Source organism: Esox lucius, chromosome 18, assembly GCF_011004845.1.
Source record: "Esox lucius isolate fEsoLuc1 chromosome 18, fEsoLuc1.pri, whole genome shotgun sequence".
NCBI lineage: Eukaryota > Metazoa > Chordata > Actinopteri > Esociformes > Esocidae > Esox > Esox lucius.
The window spans coordinates 15719115-15741255 of NC_047586.1; the positions used below are offsets into that span (position 1 = coordinate 15719115).

The window sequence follows — 22141 nt, forward strand, 5'->3', positions numbered from 1 at the left end:
GCCTAGTAGAAATTTCTTGTAAAGAATAGTTTATAATGACATTTGGCTCATGATGAGAAGCATGACAACTTGCACATTACTACAACAACAAACGATGATACACACTGCATTCTGATCGCTCAGCTCAATGATTTTAACATTAGGTTTGCCTAGCCTCAGGGCCAAACTTTGACTCCCTTTCTCGTGTTTCCTACGTCTTTAAACGCCGTGTTTTGGGGAGTGCGTACAGCGTGATAGGGCGGGACAGAGCTTCTCGTGAGTGAGAATAATCCATTCCCAGCCCATCAGTTGCGCTGAACAGAGAGAGCGGCTCTGAGAGAGGCGCGTTCACAGAAAAAGCCAAGCTCGAGACGAGAAAAGAGAGAGAGAGAAAGAGGGAGAGAGTATCTGTTCAGCACTACTATGCTTCACTGGTAATAACCTTCTCATCACCTCATCATCACCATCTGCATCAGGAGCCTATTTACTGATGTGTTAAAAAACAAATTGCGCTTTGCTATACATGGAACTTTATTTTGGATTACTGGAATATTGTTTTGATCTACTTTAGAGCAATAAAGGTAAGGCAGATTTTTCCTTCTTGATTTTTTTTTTTTAAGTAGCCGTTAAAACGACACAATTAGGCAAGTCCAGCGTACGAAAGGGTCCTGAATGCTTTTAATAATTGTTTACAATATATTTTTATGAAGCCTGGGAGTAACATTTAGGCTATTTTCACCAGCCAGTTGTTGAGATGCTTTGAACGATTTGCGATAAGGACGGCTGGACAGTATTTGAATAATTGTCCACGGAAAAAAAACAAACAAAAAAACTACCCTGGCTTACATGGTTTTTGAATAAGAAATGTAGAAATAGGTGCAGGCATGAATAGACAAACCACAGCCTAAATAAGCTAGTCGTGTTTAGGAACAAAACGCATGCATGAGAAAGTTTCGGTTCCTTAAACCGCTGTATAAATGCGCTCCTCACACAGCGTCGAGTAGTATTCGGGAGCTGGAGTCTTCTGAATAACACTTTAAAGAAATCCGCCATAATGGTGCGATAATATTAACTGTTTCGAGTCTTTTATAAACCTCTGCAACTCTATAATTTAAATGTTCAAAAATTAACGAACCCAAATCCTCTACAACGATTCTTTGGTCATATCCTAAAATCCTCCGGACTGCCCTCGTGCGTTGTCCGCCGGAAAAAAGCGAAGAGCGAGAACATCACGAAGTAGGCTACGTTATATTTTTTAAATGAATTGTTTTTGCGCGCTCTATATAATATCTTTATAATATGAGTAGTTTATATTACGGTAAGCTATGTTCTATAGTCTGTCAGTTATACCTTACTAAGCGCGGGCATGTGTCTGGGGCATTGGGAGTTGGCTGCTCCCTGTTTAAGGATTACATTTTTTTTCATAGCAACCCTTCAAACTCGACTGTCTGGGTTGAGGCATACGTTTTAGTCAGGCCAATAAAGCTCATGTGTGCCTGGACCATGAATCTTATAGGACTGGGAGTACATATGTGAACAATCACGTAGCCTATTACTGCATACTATGTAAGAAAACAAAAAAAGTGTAAAGTGTGTTTGACTTTTAGTTCTTTTTGAAGCAGCGGTGAGCTCAATTGGGTGTTGAAGTCTGTTTGGCGTGATCTGCGAAATAAAACCGCGTCCTCTTCAGTGAGTCTCCGTGCGGTGTGAATATGACAGATAGAGAAGCAGCTGGAGGGAGACAGAAAGAGGAAAGTTCAGCTCACTATGGCAGCAAGATAAATTATGGTCGGTCGAGTAGTTGACAGACATGCGTCGGTTGTCGATACATTTCCCAGACCGAAGACAAATTAATAATTGAAGTGAAGTCAATGTCTGTACGGTAACGGTATCGCGTGCCAATGTCGTTAGATCTTCTCATTGACATTGGCCTTCAATAATTAAGCGTATTTGTAACGAAATAGGGTTATGAGTAATGCATCCGTCTTTGCTTCAAAAGCAATAATTGGCCTAATATCAACAAAACTGACCAATAAAGAGGAACAAACAATATGATTAAGCCTACACAGCCTATTATAATGGAGTCCTTGAATATGTAATATGACCCCAGAAACATTGCTTTCATTTAAGAAGAGGAAAGCTGATCCCACAGCATTATGCACACAATAATTCATGATGGGTTTGAGCTGGTCTAGGGAGAGGCAGCATGGGCAATGGTCATAGGTTTGTAGGATATCCAGTTTCATTGGAATGGTGCCATGGCCCCTTTTTGTTACCATGACATCTAAATGCCAACCCTAGTACCGTAATAGCTGATAATAGGACCCCATACAAAATAGCACCCATCTGGAACACACACACATTAAGTTATGTCGGGTAATCATGTGGACATATTGACAAATCACAAGTTACTGCACCCTTTCAGACCATTTTACATCTCTAGGCCAAATCACCTTTAGACTTATCATTTCTAGGCCTACAACTTGTGGACAGAAATCTAAACTATGAACTTTTAATAACCTAATTATCTGACAATGAAGCAATCACTGTGCTTAACTCTTACGGCCTCTGTCAGCTCTTTAGGCCCACTTTTCCCAGATCGGAAACACCTTTTGACCGACTGGGAGAGTTTTACAGACCTACACAGTAGCTGAGAGCCACACAGTATACCTGACAAAGAACGTATCCCAGACCCAGACAGTATGCCAGACCCAGACCTTATCCCAAACCCAGACCGTATCCCAGACCCAGACTGTATCCCAGACCCAGACAGTATCCCAGACCCAGACTGTATCCCAGACCCAGACAGTATCCCAGACCCAAACTTAATGCCAGACCCAGATCGTATACCAGACCCAGACTGTATTCCAGACCATATCCCATACCCAGACCGTATCCCATACCCAGACCGTATCCCAGACCCGACAGTATCCCAGGCCCAGACAGTATCCCAGGCCCAGACAGTATCCCAGACCCAGACAGTATCCCAGACCCAGACTTAATGCCAGACCCAGACAGTATCCCAGGCCCAGACTCTATCCCAAGCCCAGACTGTATCCCAGACCGTATCCCAGACCAATCGTGGTGCTTTTCAAAATCTCTGTTCCCTAATCACACCTTGCAGAGTACTACTTTTGGCCCAAGTTCATAAGGCTCTGGTCAAAAGTAGTTGACTGTAAGGAATAGGGTGTCACTATGGCCAACGAACAAGGTAGAGGCCTGTTCCTAGCATGATGGTTGTCAATAGGAGCCACCACTTTACATTAAGATAAAGTATCCGTTACCAGAACTCAATAGCAGGCTGGGTGTTCTCTGCAGATATATTAACTATTCAGAAGAGGCAGGTGGTTTAAGGGCCTATTGTGTGACAGAGTACATTTCTCTGGTATCGTCACGAGTGGACTACACTTTTGTCTGGGCCATGGCCAGGCCAATAGACCTACAATGGCACAAGGATGGATGAGTACACACATACAGTACAGTAGCCTATAAGGTTTCACAGAGTGAAAAAAAATGACGAGCCTGTGTTGGTGTTTTCAGCTGGTTAGGGTGATGAATCTTCAACCAGCCCTTATCAACTGGCTCTGAGGGCCCTCTGTTGTCACGGTTTGCTGACCCACATTTCCGGAGGATTCCAAGAATGCAGAGTTTGCTCAATCCAAAATCAAAGACAGTCTGTGAAAGTCAATTCTGGTATAATTTAAATAAATATACAAAAGAATGTTGAGTTAATTGAGAAGTGATTAAAGAATGATGCCCCTTTTTCAATTACTGAATTGGCATACCAATTCAATTCTTGAATTGACTGCTTGCAAATAGATTTGGGCACAACCCTGACTTCAGGAGTGGCAAGGGTATCAAATAAGCCCATCAACTTCAGGCGACACTTGTGATTTGTTTCATATTTAAATAGTAAAACAAGCATGAAATTCAAATGAGAAAATCCCCCCTGCTGTTTTAAAAGACACAAAGATGTCACAGCAACAGAGGAAAACATTGTGCCTTTATAAAAATTTTATCGAATTTATCATTGCACTTTCTTTTAGAAACTATGAAAGCCCAGTTAAATCTCCAAATTCAAACTGCCAACAAAAGCAGTTTTCCTTTATATATCTTTCTATATAAGATATATAAAGGCAGGGTTCTGACACTCAATCGTTATGCGTAGCAATATGCAATTGATTATGTTAGTCATCTTTACATATCCCTATAATGTCTGATAAATCCCTATAATGTAGTGCCCATACAAACTTAAAGGTCTCGACACGAGCAAGAATTTACTGAGAAAATGTATACAGGATTGATAAATTAGGCCCCATTGTTGTTGAATAAGGAAAATCACTGCAATAATCAATAAGCTCAGTTGGGTAGATGAGGTGCCTAGCTGGGACCAAATCCTGTAGTACCTGCAGACCTCTGTGAACAGTGTTGCCTGTCCCTGGACTAGGTTATGGTTAGGGCACAGAGTTTCTCTGGCCATATGACCTTGTCAAGGAAATTTCTGACATTTGTTTTTTTGGGCCAGGTTGAGGCCAAGGTCAGGAAAACACTCTCTGCGTGAGTAGTATCTGATCTTATATTTGCACAGGCATAAGGCAAAAATATGTATTTATTAATTCATAAACATTTACACAATCGTGAGAGTGACCCCATCAAGTGGGTAGACTCCGTTACGTCTTTATCTGTAGCTGTTGATGATGGTAATCCCCTAAAGATATGATAATGAGAGGGAATTTGGTGCTGCTGGATAATTAGTTCTATTTATCAGGCTGCAGAAGGTCCTTAGAGATATACCCATTGCTAGAGCCAGGCTACAACATGCTCTCCCTTACCTCACTATGATTTCTGCTAATTCTCTATGAGTTTACCTGACTGTACAGTGTCATGGTAGCAAAGCATTAAAGAAATGTACTGATACATTTTGTAGCTAGTGTATCACAGAAAAGCATATACTAAGATCAGCATGGCTCATCTACCCAACATATTATGATAACCAGGAAATTGTGTTATTTTTTTATTTGGGCAAATATATTTGTACATTTTCTATTTATCTAAAAGGGGTGGTTGATAAGACATGGGCAGAATAAACATGCTCATAATCCTTGAATGAATACAGGTTACTTAAAGCAATTTCATGACCATTGAGAAGTCGTCAAACCAGCATTTAACAAACTAGACTCCTTTAATCATCTTAGTTGATTGCAGGACATAAAAAGCAGCAGTGGTATATGCTTTATGAAAAGGGCAATGTTCTCCCATGATGATGTTTGGAAGGTAAACTTGGCAGCTATATTTATTTCAAAACAACTTTATGTATCCCCTTAAGGCCAATTAGCTAATAGTCAATAAATGTTTTTGGTGAGCTTGGGCTTTAAGTTGTGAATAATCATAGAATACTTGCTCTGTAACAGGAGGCCTAGAGCTTGACCAGAAGTTTTTAAATATATCTTTGTGTAATCTATAGTCAAGGAAAGTATGTTATTGACTTGAGATTTAATATTGTATTATGATGCTGCTCTGGTATATATAAAGATGTGGACAATACCAAGTGTGTATTATATGTGTAATGCTGCCTTATTTCTGTAGCATATCTATAGCAGTGGATTTGAATGTGAACTGCACTGACTAATGATGTCAAGTCTGCTGTTTTGCATTCAACAGAACTGTAAAGCCTGAAACTGGACTGGAACCTACATTACAGTACCATGGGGCATGGCTGTGGATCTGAAGCCAAGATGGCCGCAGTGTGTTTTAACCCTTGCAGTCGCCTCAAAGGAAACTCATCTAATGGGTCTCTGTATCACTGACAGAGTACACTAAGAAACGATATTGCCTACTTAGTAGGAATATAGATATTTACTCTCTGTCACCTGCTGCTCGGACTTGGATTTATATGGACTCTCATCCTTCAGTGACCGCCACAACCTCTCTTCGCTGGAATCAAGAGGAAATCGTGTCATCTTCCTGACTGGAACATCGTATATGGGGGAAATCCTTTGAATGAATCAGTTTGGAACAAAAGACTCCTGATGATATTATCAATCGTGTGACATATCCCCTCCAACCGTAAACCCTACTGCCACAGTCTAGCCTGAATATTGTGTCTACAATGAGTCCCGTTAGTTTCCCTCAGCGTGCGCTCATGCTGCTGAGTGCTCTGTTTGGCCTAAGTCACGGGTTGGAGTTCACGGGCTCCGAGGGTCAGTGGGCCCGTTACCTCCGCTGGGACGCCAGCACCAGAAGTGACCTCAACTTCCAGTTCAAAACAGCCGTGTCTGACGCCCTGATCCTCTACTTCGACGACGGCGGCTACTGCGACTTCCTGCTCCTCGAGGTCACCGGCGGGAAACTTCAGCTCCGCTTTAGCGTCGACTGCGCCGAGACAGCCGTGACCTCAGAGAAACCGGTCGACGACAGCCGCTGGCACTTCGTTACGGTCAGCCGACACAACCTCAGAACGGGCCTGGCCCTGGATGGGCAGGCCAGGGTGGGCGAGGTCCGACCGCAGCGACAGTTCATGAAGATTGTCAGCGATCTTTTCCTCGGAGGAGTGCCGGGAGACGTTAGGATCTCGGCCATTACCCTGCCGACGGTTAGAGAGCTGCCGCCGTTCAAAGGAATTATCACGGAGCTGAATTATGGGAACAAGGTTCCCATGCTGATCAACAGTCAGAAGGTGCGCCTGGAGATGATGGGGCTCTGCACGGAGAACCCGTGTGAGAACGGAGGTCACTGCTCAGTGGCTGATGGGGAACCGTACTGTGACTGCTCCAAAACTGGATACACCGGAAGGACCTGCAGTGAAGGTAGAGCAATGTCTTTACAGAAGTGTACTGTTTTCATACTTTGTATTCTTATTTATTAACAACACCTTTTGTCCAAGGCTTTTGTAACACAGGTCTTATCCATGAATGGTTACATTTGAAATGTCCAAAGATTCAGAGCTAAGAGAAAACCAGGACTTTTCTGTGTAGGTGGTTCCTCTTTCCCAGTTTATTTTAAATTAACCGTATCCTGCATGGGGGAGTAACATGGGAAATTATATGCAGGGATATACCTTTCTGCTTTCTGTTATTACTTTTATGAGAAATCTGTACAGGGGTGCAATATTGTTTCAAAAGTCATATTACAACATTCAGTTCTTTTTCCTCCCATCAAATATATTTAGCTCCTGCTACATATTACAGGGACCAGAAGGTAAAAAATGATTTGAAAAATAAGTAAAAGCTTTATCTTCCTCCTCTTGCCCACTAATGCTATGTATCTTATTGAAATGTAGAATTCTTGCAATTATTAAGATTGCCTTTTGTTCAGCCCTCATGAGACAGGAAACTCATGTATTTCTCTGAAGACGCCACCATGTTCTTCCTCTTCCTCAACTGTCGGAGTGTTATGGGTGACTGTGTGAGAGACCCTTGACGAGTTTGACTCACTGCTGACCCTCTTCCTTTTCCTGTCTGGTTAGTTCACTTCCTGGCAGGGTGAGGTCAGAGTGACATGGTAATGGTAATTACGATTTTGACTAAAACACAACAGAAATTAATGTACACTGAATACTCCTTCAGATGTGGTTCACTACCTTAGGCAGGATATTTATTTATTTTTTTATCTTCTGTGTTTTGACACTAGTTCATACTGTAGTCCCAGACTGGGTAACTAGGCATTGTTCTTTGGTATGGTTATATTCTCTCTCCGTCTCTGTCTAGCAATTAGCAGATTAAATCCATGCAGTCATTGGAGAGCTTCTCTCAGGCCTTCACAGGACTGCCATGGGTACGATAACATCATGTGCTAAAACAACCCCCGATTTAAGAGGTTGCTTGTGATTCAGGACGACGGTTGAATAGAGGGCCATGTCGCTGCCCCAGGGCAGTGCTTCTAATTCACCATGCAGCGGTCCTATTGGTGGAGACGAGAAACGCCAGTAGACAGGAGCACAGCACTGAGAGCACTCTGCTGCTCTGTTCACTGGACTGGCACCCTGTATCCCGCACGCACACAACCTTCCAGGCTCTCTATCTCCTTTACTCTCATTCCTCTCTGCTTCCTCCACTTTCCGTACCTCCAGCCTTAGTTGGCAGAATGAGTAGACGGGCGGCTTTACCTTTCCCAGCTGGTTGGCTGCAGCTCTCTCTCTGTCTCTGTCTCATTATCCCTCTACCTGCTCCCCGCAATATCGCTCCCTCCTATTCATTGACGTGGCTGATTGTTGATTACGCCGCGGAGAAGCTAAAACATAATTAGGAGGATAATGAAAGCAGAAGTGGCTAATTTGACCAGGAAACGCCAGACAAATACGACACTTGATTTGAACTGACATCTACAATCGACAGTGTCCTAAGGCCCTGTTACACAACAGCCATCAGGCATTGCAATCAGAAATTAAAGGTGCACTTTGTAGCTAAAAGCTCAAGAATCGCCATGGCTTGATTCTCAATGGTGGGCTCATACACTGACTTTATCCATTACATGGATAGGTGCCTATTGCACTGAAGCATTTTAGCCTATTGATCCCCAGATTATAATTGGCCTAGGCTATTTCATATATCAAGATGAATCTACCAGCTAATAGTAACAAATGCTATTTGGCTAGCATGTAGAAACTAGAGATACAAATAGCTATATTAATTGGCTATGTTAGACCTGTATACAAAATAACATTTTGTAATTAGCTACAATTGAATGGCAACTTGCCAAAAACATTCCCTTTACAGTAGCACTCAAAAGTATCACCTCCCTTTCCACGTTTTATTATGTTAAGACATGGATTTAATCAGGAGTTTTGAGACTGATCAACACATAGAAGTCCATAATCTAAAACATTTTAAAAAGACAATTGTATCTAAAATAATTAATTACAAATATAAAACAGAAAATAATTGATTGCATCAATATTCACCTCCTGCCTGTTGCAGTGACTCCCAGCACAGATGATCAAAAGTTGCAGTCACTGATTAATGTACTGACATACAGACTGAAGACACTCTTAATTTAGCCCCCACATGTCTACCACTTGGTTTGGTAGTAGAAGAAAATAGATAAGCAAGGTGTTTGTCCGAACATGTTAGCTAACAAACTATGGCAATTATGTCATTAACTAACTATTTTGTCTTGGTGTGATGCTTGATAGAAGACATTGATCTTAACTGAGTAACCCAGTCTGGGTTTTTAAAGAGCCATTAGATCAACGATTTTGAAGCTATTTGCCATCATTTTTGACAACTGAATGCACAGTCCTAAAGATGACAGACCCAAACAGGAAGTGCAGACATTTAACTTCTATCTGTATGGCACAACAGAACCTACAACAAGCCTCACTTCCCCTTGCAGACAGGTTTTATGTAGTGTTTGTTGTGCAGTACAGCTATAGAATAAACATTCCAGACATTGGAGAGTCCACTGTTCCCCACCACTCTGTCTGTGTGGTGTCTGGAAGGCAGATAGAGGCTGTTAATGCATCATGCATCAGTGTTACACTAATGAGTAATGGGTGCAATCTGTCAGACCTGTGTGTTTACTGTTTGCGTGTGCGCATTTGTAAGCGTGCACACACACACACACACACACAGACTTACACAGGCAGCAACAGCTAGCTACCGTTAGCCTAGAGGGCCTTGTAGCAGGCTTCACAAATCAGGCAGATGGCTAGGCCTGCAAGGCTTTAGAAGCATTAGCGGTTAGACTGGCACGGGCTATATGACGTATGCTAAGCACATAGAACCCAGCCCTTCAGAATGACTGTGTTAGCCTAGCTAGCCTAGCTGGAACGTAATCATCGTCAGCAGCAGCATTCAGCAGCATCATCCTCCAAGGCCTGAGCTCTCATCCTGCCCACAGAGCTGAGCCCTAAACCGCCCTCCAGCAGATTAAGACAATAAACAGTTGGCCACAAAACACATGTTCAATTTGTCTGCCCATGTGGATCAGGATGTACAGTATCAGTGTCTGAGTGTGTCAGTGGGGAGGGGCTGGAATCAGACACCGTTGGCTCGCCTGTGCTGTTAGGTAATCGGGCGGCCAATGCGGTTCTTGGTGTTAGCGTCTCTCATGGCTTTGTCCCAAAAAGAAGCCTGTATTGTGTAGTGCACTACTTCTCAACAGAGATCCTAAGAAATGGGGTGCTATTTTGTGCGCTGCAAGTGTTATCATCAGTTTAGTTATTATTGATTTCTGTAATAATTTGGAAAGGGACGAATCTGATGTCACATTTGACCACAGTAATGCTCTGAAATATTGAGTGTGTAATGCCCTGTTTGTGTATGTATTGGCCAGTTGACAATCCTGATTATTATAGACCAATGACTGTTCATATGGTAAGTGGGTGGGGTCCAGACCATCAGCCAATTAGGTCTGTGTACTAACAGCTGCACATTAATTCTACTGCCAAACGAGAAATACATTAAAAAATATATATGTTGTAGTTATAAAAATCATACAAATGAAATCATGCACACATTGATTTATATGTCATTATGTAATGGTTTAGAACAAAAATGAAACAGTCTACAGAGGGACTTTTCTGTCAATTTCCTCATCAGATTCCCTACATTTTTAATGAGCAGTTTAAATAGGCGTCTTTTTTTTTGCTAATAAACTGCATGCCATTTTCGGAGAAAACGCTGGTAAATGGGGACTGAGATGAGCAAACTGTGAAAACAAGTGCTCAAACGATGCCTAGGAGCTCAGCTTTGGGGATTAATAAACATACATGGAAAAATGACAGTTACAATAATCTTGCTATGGAAATAGGTCAGGGGAAAAAAGAGAAAAAAGGAGGACTTGCCTGATGTGTGTGTGTGTGCACGTGTGTGTGCACACGCGCGTGTGTGAATGTCTGTGCATGCTCCTAATTCCAACAGAGGCAGAGCACAGAGGGCATTTGTGTCTGGTCCCCAGCCTGAAAGTGATGTTAGAATTTGAGTGGGCTGGGAGGGGGGATGGAAGATGCTGATGTTAGCTGCTGCTGCTGGTAAAATGGAGCAGGGAGAGGATTACACTGGAACCACATGTTCCCGTCACTGGGTTTTTGAAAAGTGTGCTGCAAATCACATGCATTATCATTACAATGGTCATTATTCCAATTATTCTGTCTGCCGTCCATTATCTTGTTCTCCTTTCTGTAGCCAGTCATGTGAAAGGAGGAAGGAATGCAGTAGCTGCATGTGTGTTTCAACCCGGTCACAGACACACTCGCTCCCGGGGTATTGAATTTCCGTTGGCCCTGGGGGTGCTGTCCCTCAGGCTACCATCTCCCATCCCTCTCCCTTTTCCCTTCGTACCCCTGTGAGCCAATGTCATCCTCTATATGCTGGCTAATCCTACTGCCACTGCCGCTACGCTATAATTGTAGGTGGGTTCACCAATTTGGGGTTCCCCAAAGGAGAACGAACCCATCTACTTTTTATGTTCAGTATCCTCCCACTGTGAGCATTTCTATCTGATGTCGAGCATGTCACATTAGCATTAATGACAACATGGCCGTTAGTTACCAGCATGGCTCCGGATAGGTCTTAGCGGACAGTTTGACTGCCTGTATGATTTGCATCAGTCTAGATACTTTAACAGCTATCAGCGCAAGTCAGATAAATCCATCGTTGAGACTTGACTGCCCCCCCTGCATACACAACAACGCGATTAAGTGGCCATATTGAAAGCATGTTCAACAATGTAACCACTTGCTAGCTATCAATATTATTTTTCAACCAACTTCCCACATAGTGGTTGGTTGGGTGCAAATTGAATAGCCTCCAGCGCGGCCAGCTAGAGATCAAACCACGGCCACTATATTGTTAATTGCTTTGAGTTAATATCTGATATGGCGTATTAGCTTGGCACTTTAAACATCTAATACAGTCCTTCCTTCTTAATTAAGATCTGTTTAATTTCCTCCCACTACTTGTTGCTCTCATGGGCTGATTAAACAAATCCTCTGGCATTTAACTTCTGCGGCGGTTCCAGCTACACACACTCATGTGCACACACACACACACACAGAGCTGCGGCTGACCCCCCAGCGTTGAGATGTCTTGTGGGTAACCAGGAATAGCTGTGGACAGCTACAGCAAAACTGTGTGAGAATAAATCATGTCAGGTTACGAAGTTGATTCACTTAATTTGTATAAATGCTGTGTTACTGCTTTGGCCCTCTATTTCTTGAAATAATATATATTTAAAAAACTTTATGTAGCCTTAATTGCTGCCTATATTTAAATTTTTTATGAAATCAATAAAATAGTTTTTATTAAACCACAGTTCTGCACTCTATTACCCCTGCTTTCAGTGTTGTGGACAACCCCTGAGGCTTCTGGTATTGGGCTCTGGGGGTTTGAGTTTCAGGGCTGTCATTTAGATTTTTTTTTTAAGCTGAACCCCTGAAGGAGTAAACAGTGTGCATTTTTATAAGCCAATGAGAATCAAGAGGAGGTTGTGATGTGGTGTTCACAAAGGCTTTGGGTTGGCAGTGAAGTGAACTCTGGGGTTTGGTGGTGGAGGGTTGGGTGGGGGGAGGGCTTGACGGTGGGTCCAGCTGGTTTTGTTGATATCCACAAACCTCACAACAACATAAATCCCCATCAGGCTCTCTATGGAAGCTTGGATTTATGCCTTTCTATCTCAGTCTTTGTGTATGTGAGGAATTCTGTGGTATACACGATGCAGAATATTATGTCTCTCTATAAAATATTCGCTGCTCAGTGAAAGAGTTAGTTAATACAATTAATTAGATTAATTGATGACTTAATATGTACAATCTGGTTCCTTTTAAGGATGGGACAGATGAGTTTAATGTGTTCTTTTCCACAGGTTTTGATCTTTATTTTTAAACCGGCATGTACAGGGACAGCTCTGGTCCTTTACATGTAATCAGAAAAATAAAGTTTCACTTGTGTGTTGTTACAGTAGATGTTTGTTTTGCATGACTGACACCATGCAAACGAAGCAGTGTGATGTTAATGCTAGGTATCTCTTTGCCTTCTCTTTCCCCTCCTGTTGACTCCTCAGAAGCCATTCAGAGGAAACCAGGTGAGTTTTGTCCTTAGATGAGTGTCAGATGCAGTATATTAATGAAAGACAGTATATTGTAAGATATACACAGCGACAGAAATAGAATAAGTATATGTGGCCAAATGTATAATGAACAGAAATGGAAAATGGCATATTAATAGTCCCTTAGAAAAAAACATTTTATAATTGTTTTACACTGTAGCGAAGTGCTGCTTGATGTGTTTGCCAGATTTGATTCTAAATGTGAAGCTTTTTCATGCAATGCGGAAAGCTTTGTTGAAGGTGTGATGACCATGCTTTGCCTTACAGCAAAGTGCTGCATGCACTAATCACAATACATCAGTGGTATTGGTGGCGTGTGTTCTCACTCTCTCTATCTCTCCCGTCGCCGCCTTCTCCTCCCTCAAGGCCTCGCGCATCTGAAAGCATCCGAGTCAGGTACGCTCTCCTTTTTCTCATCTCTGTGTTTTCACTCCGTCTCCGGGTGTGTTCCGGTGAGTTCCTGTGTGTGGTCCGTTGTGCTCCGCCTCCTCCCGGCCAGCGGCCCCAGGCTGTCAGCCTCAGGCTGTCATGGGGCTACGCGGCGTGTCGGCATGGCCACCTCCCCACCCCGGGTTCCTCCCTACCACATAACAGTGTGTTGGGTCACTGCTGTGTCTAATGTTCTGATGTGCAATGGCGCCGCTTTCCCTGCTCTAGGCTGATCGAGCTGGGGGGCGGCTACAGTGTGTGTGTGTGTCTTGTCTGTGTGTGTAGGCCAGTTCAGGGGACCTGCTATGCCTTTAATCTGGCCTACCAACTGCGACAACCCCCCCCCCCTCCCCCCCCGCCTCCTTTCGTCGGACACATACATGGGTTGCAGTGATACGTGATGTATACTGGCTCCTACTCCACTGGGATGCGCGACAGGAGAATCTTCAGGGTGGAGGATAACCCTAATATGATGTAGTTGATGCAGTTTATACGGCGTCACTGTGACATGGCCCTGAACGCGAGAACACGAGAGCACCTGGGGGCAGGCCGAGGGAGCATGCTGTGGCTAATCCGTGAGGCGTGGAGGGAGATGTATGTGCACTGGTCTGTGTCCGTGTGCGTGTGTGTGCGTGTGTGTGCGCGTGTGTGTGTCGTCCGTTGGAATGCGTCGTCCACTCTGTGACACGATGATGCATCTTCCACGCATGATGGTGAACTGCTTGTTAGTCAATGCTTGGAAAGGATGGGCACGTCGGTCGTTGGCGCTCCCTTACTAACTCATGCATTTAAACACGTTTTGTCCTCCTTTCTCTCTTTCTCTTCCTCCTGCGCTTCTTAACCTGGAACGGCATCCTACCCTTCTTCCTATGCGGATCCCTTCTTCTTCATGCCTATAGGTAGAAACAAAGGTACCGAGCTCTTTCCCTTACCTACACGCTTATACTGTACTGTTCTCCACTGCACTCTGCTGTGCCCTACTGAACGCCTGGGGGCCTGTCAGACTGACATCTTTGTATCGATACGGCCTAAGGAGCTGGTGTGTGTTGGAGGGACCCACTGTCCTCACCGCCGCTGTGCTGGTGACGGCTTGCTGTGTGTGCGCGGGTGTGTGTGTGTGCGTGCGTGTGTGTGTGAAAGGAACAGGGAGGAAAAAGTCGACGTGGTTGAATGCAGGAGTTCTGTCAAAGATCTCTGGCAAAGTTCTCTGTAAAATCCTAAAATGTGTACGGCTTTATTAAGTGATTATCTGTGGAATGTGCAGCATAAAATAATAATGACTAACCAGGCCCTTTTTTGGAATCGGAAATGACGCAAATGAACCAGACATTATGTGAAAAGACCCTTATAGTGTACCTTATATCTGGAGAATAAACATTTATGTTAATAATGATGACTCATATCCAGATATTGTTATTGCTTTAATGCTATACTTCATCAAATATATTTTTCATGTCAAACAATCTTGAATTAGTGTTTGGTAACATTGTCATGGGCAGTTAACATCTATTTTAGCGTGGGAATAGCGAACCTGCATAACAAGCAGTGCTGACTTAGCTGATTGCTGATTCACTTAGGTGTACATACTGGTACTGGGTGGTTTGGTGGTCCCATCTAGCTGTCTGACAATGAATGAGCTTACTGTCCCTCTGGATATGAATGTCGGCTACATTACTTAAATATAAAATGGTCTTTAGTGATAATCCATTAACTTAACACATCCTGCCATGAAGTACTTAGTTAACTACTTCAACATTAATTTTGGTATCGTTTGATTATACATATCAACAGATAACTCCCTTAACAGACATTTGGGTTAACATTGTACTTGAGATGAAAACATGCAAAATAGCTTATTGCAATTTAAAGATTTCTTGATCTCTGTTTCTAGAAAGATTTTGTCATTGGGAGACTGAATGTCTGCCATGAAGCCTTGTGGGAGTCATAAATTGCGATTAGCATCAATGAATTCATGGTCTGAAATTAAATGTTAACTAATTAAGTATAATTGAGGATACATTTCCAGTCAAATAATTGTATTTAAAGTCTAATTATGTTACATTTATCGATGTATCTTTTTCATATCTTTATATTTAAATATCATATTTGTTTCTGATTATTTAATTATGGTGAGGATTGCAGAGTCAGACCATTGCCATTTCCTGTCTAGTATGAAACAGCTTGAGATCATCAGGTCCACGCATTTTTCTTTTTTTGTCGCCAGGAATGTTATTTCAGCTCAAAGCTCGGTGTATTCTCCCATTAGCAGTGTGTTGAGAAATCCAGCGGTGATATGCGTATAATACACAGGTCCCACGTCTGCGTTGTAATATCCTCCCTATGTTTAAACAGTAAATGTGGATGAGATTAAATTTACGAAATGTTGTCAGAGTACCAAATTCCGTGGTCCTTGTATAAATGTGTAGCATCAACTTTTACATATTAATGTGTCTTTGCCATGAAAGCTTAAAGAATGCTTTATGAAAGAAGAAGAAACCTTTGCCTGCCTCCCTTAATGAGGTTCTACTGTTTAGATGTCTTTACTGGCCTTATGAAAGTGGATATAAGGCAGAGTGGATGTGCTATGCTAAATGTTGCATAAGGCTTTTGGAAAGAAAGTTTACATGCGTGGCGTGTGAGTGAATGTGGTTGTACAGTACTGTACCACCTAGGAAGATGTTTAACTCTGATCTGATGCGCTTCACTGTGTTGGCTGCGTCAGCTCAAATGGAGTTGATGAGAATACTTGATCTGACATTTGGCTACATAATATGGACATTAAAGGGAAGGATACTTTGCATACTTAATAAGTCATGGTGGGGGTTTTCTGCATACTCATTGTAAGTTGTAGTTTTCTGTGCTTAGGGATTTTTAAGACTTTTAGACGTAGTCATGAAGTGAAAACTCATACTGTGATAAACTTGTGGGCTTTGAAATCATGAAATGACAGTCTTAACTGATTGCTGTTCAGACGTGAACTATATGTTTTTTTGGTACAGATTGACTGAATTGATATAGTTATTGACTGATATTGTGTAAAGATTGACTTAATAAATATTGAGGGATAGAAGGTGTGGACAGATGGTAGAGAGAGAGGGAAAGGATGGCGAGATAGAAGGCAGAGAGAGGGAAAGGATGACGAGATAGAAGGCAGAGAGAGGGAAAGGATGGCGACATAGAAGGCAAAGAGAGGGAAAGGATGGCGAGATAGAAGGTAGATGGATGGAAAGGATGGCGAGATAGAAGACAGAGAGATGGAAAGGATGGCGAGATAGAAGGTAGATAGAAGGCAGAGAGAGGGAAAGGATGGCGAGATAGAAGGTAGATGGATGGAAAGGATGGCGAGATAGAAGGCAGAGAGAGGGAAAGGATGGCGAGATAGAAGGCAGAGAGAGGGAAAGGATGGCGAGATAGAAGGCAGAGAGAGGGAAAGGATGGCGAGATAGAAGGCAGAGAGAGGGAAAGGATGGCGAGATAGAAGGTAGATGGAGAGAAAGGATGGCGAGATAGAAGGCAGAGGGAGGGAAAGGATGGCGAGATAGAAGGCAGAGAGAGGGAAAGGATGGCGAGATAGAAGGCAGAGAGAGGGAAAGGATGGCGAGATAGAAGGCAGAGAGAGGGAAAGGATGGCGAGATAGAAGGCAGAGAGAGAGAAAGGATGACGAGATAGAAGGTAGAGAGAGGGAAAAGATGGCGAGATAGAAGGCAGAGAGAGGGAAAGGATGGCGAGATAGAAGGTAGATGGATGGAAAGTATGGCGAGATAGAAGGCAGAGAGAGGGAAAGGATGGCGAGATAGAAGGTAGATGGATGGAAAGGATGGCGAGATAGAAGGCAGAGAGAGAGAAAGGATGGCGAGATAGAAGGTAGAGAGAGGGAAAAGATGGCGAGATAGAAGGCAGAGAGAGGGAAAGGATGGCGAGATAGAAGGTAGATGGATGGAAAGTATGGCGAGATAGAAGGCAGAGAGAGGGAAAGGATGGCGAGATAGAAGGTAGATGGATGGAAAGGATGGCGAGATAGAAGGCAGAGAGAGGGAAAGGATGGCGAGATAGAAGGCAGAGAGAGGAAAAGGATGGCGAGATAGAAGGCAGAGAGAGGGAAAGGATGGCGAGATAGAAGGCAGAGAGAGGGAAAGGATGGCGAGATAGAAGTTAGATGGATGGAAAGGATGGCGAGATAGAAGGCAGAGAGAGGGAAAGGATGGCGAGATAGAAGGTAGATGGATGGAAAGGATGGCGAGATAGAAGGCAGAGAGAGGGAAAGGATGGCGAGATAGAAGGCAGAGAGAAGGAAAGGATGGCGAAATAGAAGGCAGAGAGAGGGAAAGGATGGCGAGATAGAAGGCAGAGAGAGGGAAAGGATGGCGAGATAGAAGGTAGATGGATGGAAAGTATGGCGAGATAGAAGGCAGAGAGAGGGAAAGGATGGCGAGATAGAAGGTAGATGGATGGAAAGGATGGCGAGATAGAAGGCAGAGAGAGGGAAAGGATGGCGAGATAGAAGGTAGATGGATGGAAAGTATGGCGAGATAGAAGGCAGAGAGAGGGAAAGGATGGCGAGATAGAAGGTAGATGGATGGAAAGGATGGCGAGATAGAAGGCAGAGAGAGGGAAAGGATGGCGAGATAGAAGGCAGAGAGAGGAAAAGGATGGCGAGATAGAAGGCAGAGAGAGGGAAAGGATGGCGAGATAGAAGGCAGAGAGAGGGAAAGGATGGCGAGATAGAAGTTAGATGGATGGAAAGTATGGCGAGATAGATGGCAGAGAGAGGGAAAGGATGGCGAGATAGAAGGTAGATGGATGGAAAGGATGGCGAGATAGAAGGCAGAGAGAGGGAAAGGATGGCGAGATAGAAGGCAGAGAGAAGGAAAGGATGGCGAGATAGAAGGCAGAGAGAGGGAAAGGATGGCGAGATAGAAGGCAGAGAGAGGGAAAGGATGGCGAGATAGAAGGTAGATGGATGGAAAGTATGGCGAGATAGAAGGCAGAGAGAGGGAAAGGATGGCGAGATAGAAGGTAGATGGATGGAAAGTATGGCGAGATAGAAGGCAGAGAGAGGGAAAGGATGGCGAGATAGAAGGTAGATGGATGGAAAGTATGGCGAGATAGAAGGTAGATGGATGGAAAGTATGGCGAGATAGAAGGCAGAGAGAGGGAAAGGATGGCGAGATAGAAGGTAGATGGATGGAAAGGATGGCGAGATAGAAGGCAGAGAGAGGGAAAGGATGGCGAGATAGAAGGCAGAGAGAGGGAAAGGATGGCGAGATAGAAGGCAGAGAGAGGGAAAGGATGGCGACATAGAAGGCAAAGAGAGGGAAAGGATGGCGAGATAGAAGGTAGATGGATGGAAAGGATGGCGAGATAGAAGACAGAGAGATGGAAAGGATGGCGAGATAGAAGGTAGATAGAAGGCAGAGAGAGGGAAAGGATGGCGAGATAGAAGGTAGATGGATGGAAAGGATGGCGAGATAGAAGGCAGAGAGAGGGAAAGGATGGCGAGATAGAAGGCAGAGAGAGGGAAAGGATGGCGAGATAGAAGGCAGAGAGAGGGAAAGGATGGCGAGATAGAAGGCAGAGAGAGGGAAAGGATGGCGAGATAGAAGGCAGAGAGAGGGAAAAGATGGCGAGATAGAAGGTAGATGGAGGGAAAGGATGGCGAGATAGAAGGCAGAGGGAGGGAAAGGATGGCGAGATAGAAGGCAGAGAGAGGGAAAGGATGGCGAGATAGAAGGCAGAGAGAGGGAAAGGATGGCGAGATAGAAGGCAGAGAGAGGGAAAGGATGGCGAGATAGAAGGCAGAGAGAGAGAAAGGATGGCGAGATAGAAGGTAGAGAGAGGGAAAAGATGGCGAGATAGAAGGCAGAGAGAGGGAAAGGATGGCGAGATAGAAGGTAGATGGATGGAAAGTATGGCGAGATAGAAGGCAGAGAGAGGGAAAGGATGGCGAGATAGAAGGTAGATGGATGGAAAGGATGGCGAGATAGAAGGCAGAGAGAGGGAAAGGATGGCGAGATAGAAGGCAGAGAGAGGGAAAGGATGGCGAGATAGAAGGCAGAGAGAGGGAAAGGATGGCGAGATAGAAGGCAGAGAGAGGGAAAGGATGGCGAGATAGAAGTTAGATGGATGGAAAGTATGGCGAGATAGAAGGCAGAGAGAGGGAAAGGATAGCGAGATAGAAGGTAGATGGATGGAAAGGATGGCGAGATAGAAGGCAGAGAGAGGGAAAGGATGGCGAGATAGAAGGCAGAGAGAAGGAAAGGATGGCGAGATAGAAGGCAGAGAGAGGGAAAGGATGGCGAGATAGAAGGCAGAGAGAGGGAAAGGATGGCGAGATAGAAGGTAGATGGATGGAAAGTATGGCGAGATAGAAGGCAGAGAGAGGGAAAGGATGGCGAGATAGAAGGTAGATGGATGGAAAGTATGGCGAGATAGAAGGCAGAGAGAGGGAAAGGATGGCGAGATAGAAGGTAGATGGATGGAAAGTATGGCGAGATAGAAGGCAGAGAGAGGGAAAGGATGGCGAGATAGAAGGCAGAGAGAGGGAAAGGATGGCGAGATAGAAGGCAGAGAGAGGGAAAGGATGGCGAGATAGAAGGTAGATGGATGGAAAGTATGGCGAGATAGAAGGCAGAGAGAGGGAAAGGATGGCGAGATAGAAGGTAGATGGATGGAAAGGATGGCGAGATAGAAGGCAGAGAGAGGGAAAGGATTGCGAGATAGAAGGTAGATGGATGGAAAGTATGGCGAGATAGAAGGCAGAGAGAGGGAAAGGATGGCGAGATAGAAGGTAGAGAGAGGGAAAGGATGGCGAGATAGAAGGTAGATGGATGGAAAGGATGGCGAGATAGAAGGCAGAGAGAGGGAAAGGATGGCGAGATAGAAGGCAGAGAGAAGGAAAGGATGGCGAGATAGAAGGCAGAGAGAGGGAAAGGATGGCGAGATAGAAGGCAGAGAGAGGGAAAGGATGGCGAGATAGAAGGTAGATGGATGGAAAGTATGGCGAGATAGAAGGCAGAGAGAGGGAAAGGATGGCGAGATAGAAGGTAGATGGATGGAAAGTATGGCGAGATAGAAGGCAGAGAGAGGGAAAGGATGGCGAGATAGAAGGTAGATGGATGGAAAGTATGGCGAGATAGAAGGTAGATGGATGGAAAGTATGGCGAGATAGAAGGCAGAGAGAGGGAAAGGATGGCGAGATAGAAGGTAGATGGATGGAAAGGATGGCGAGATAGAAGGCAGAGAGAGGGAAAGGATGGCGAGATAGAAGGCAGAGAGAGGGAAAGGATGGCGAGATAGAAGGCAGAGAGAGGGAAAGGATGGCGACATAGAAGGCAAAGAGAGGGAAAAGGATGGCGAGATAGAAGGTAGATGGATGGAAAGGATGGCGAGATAGAAGACAGAGAGATGGAAAGGATGGCGAGATAGAAGGTAGATAGAAGGCAGAGAGAGGGAAAGGATGGCGAGATAGAAGTAGATGGATGGAAAGGATGGCGAGATAGAAGGCAGAGAGAGGGAAAGGATGGCGAGATAGAAGGCAGAGAGAGGGAAAGGATGGCGAGATAGAAGGCAGAGAGAGGGAAAGGATGGCGAGATAGAAGGCAGAGAGGAAGGGCGAGATAAGCAGAGGAGAAAAGATGGCGAGATAGAAGGTAGATTGAGGGAAAGGATGGCGAGATAGAAGGCAGAGAGAGGGAAAGGATGGCGAGATAGAAGGCAGAGAGAGGGAAAGGATGGCGAGATAGAAGGCAGAGAGATGGAAAGGATGGCGAGATAGAAGGCAGAGAGAGGGAAAGGATGGCGAGATAGAAGGCAGAGAGAGAGAAAGGATGGCGAGATAGAAGGTAGAGAGAGGGAAAAGATGGCGAGATAGAAGGCAGAGAGAGGGAAAGGATGGCGAGATAGAAGGTAGATGGATGGAAAGTATGGCGAGATAGAAGGCAGAGAGAGGGAAAGGATGGCGAGATAGAAGGTAGATGGATGGAAAGGATGGCGAGATAGAAGGCAGAGAGAGGGAAAGGATGGCGAGATAGAAGGCAGAGAGAGGAAAAGGATGGCGAGATAGAAGGCAGAGAGAGGGAAAGGATGGCGAGATAGAAGGCAGAGAGAGGGAAAGGATGGCGAGATAGAAGTTAGATGGATGGAAAGTATGGCGAGATAGAAGGCAGAGAGAGGGAAAGGATAGCGAGATAGAAGGTAGATGGATGGAAAGGATGGCGAGATAGAAGGCAGAGAGAGGGAAAGGATGGCGAGATAGAAGGCAGAGAGAAGGAAAGGATGGCGAGATAGAAGGCAGAGAGAGGGAAAGGATGGCGAGATAGAAGGCAGAGAGAGGGAAAGGATGGCGAGATAGAAGGTAGATGGATGGAAAGTATGGCGAGATAGAAGGCAGAGAGAGGGAAAGGATGGCGAGATAGAAGGTAGATGGATGGAAAGTATGGCGAGATAGAAGGCAGAGAGAGGGAAAGGATGGCGAGATAGAAGGCAGAGAGAGGGAAAGGATGGCGAGATAGAAGGCAGAGAGAGGGAAAAGATGGCGAGATAGAAGGTAGATGGAGGGAAAGGATGGCGAGATAGAAGGCAGAGGGAGGGAAAGGATGGCGAGATAGAAGGCAGAGAGATGGAAAGGATGGCGAGATAGAAGGCAGAGAGAGGGAAAGGATGGCGAGATAGAAGGCAGAGAGAGGGAAA

At 44.5% G+C, this 22141-nt stretch overlaps 1 protein-coding gene across 18 annotated transcripts in view; it reads left to right on the plus strand.

The window, feature by feature from the left end:
- The first annotated feature begins 293 nt into the window (after positions 1 to 293).
- The window catches only part of LOC105017684 (neurexin-3b), a 300014-nt gene continuing 278166 nt past the window's right edge, over positions 294 to 22141 (plus strand). For 15 of the 18 annotated variants that reach the window (XR_002198175.2, XR_002198177.2, XR_002198178.2 and 12 more), the window contains exons 1-5: positions 294 to 560; positions 5641 to 6785; positions 12979 to 12999; positions 13390 to 13419; positions 14352 to 14363. Coding sequence is in view for 13 of the 18 variants with exons in the window: in XM_020056329.3 (XP_019911888.1) it covers positions 6089 to 6785; positions 12979 to 12999; positions 13390 to 13419; positions 14352 to 14363 (760 nt within the window). In the remaining 5 variants the exon portion in view is untranslated. Of the gene's footprint in view, positions 561 to 5618; positions 6786 to 12978; positions 13000 to 13389; positions 13420 to 14351; positions 14364 to 22141 lie in introns of all 18 variants that reach the window. The other 3 variants (XM_034287715.1, XM_020056330.3, XM_020056331.3) reach the window with 3 other exon arrangements.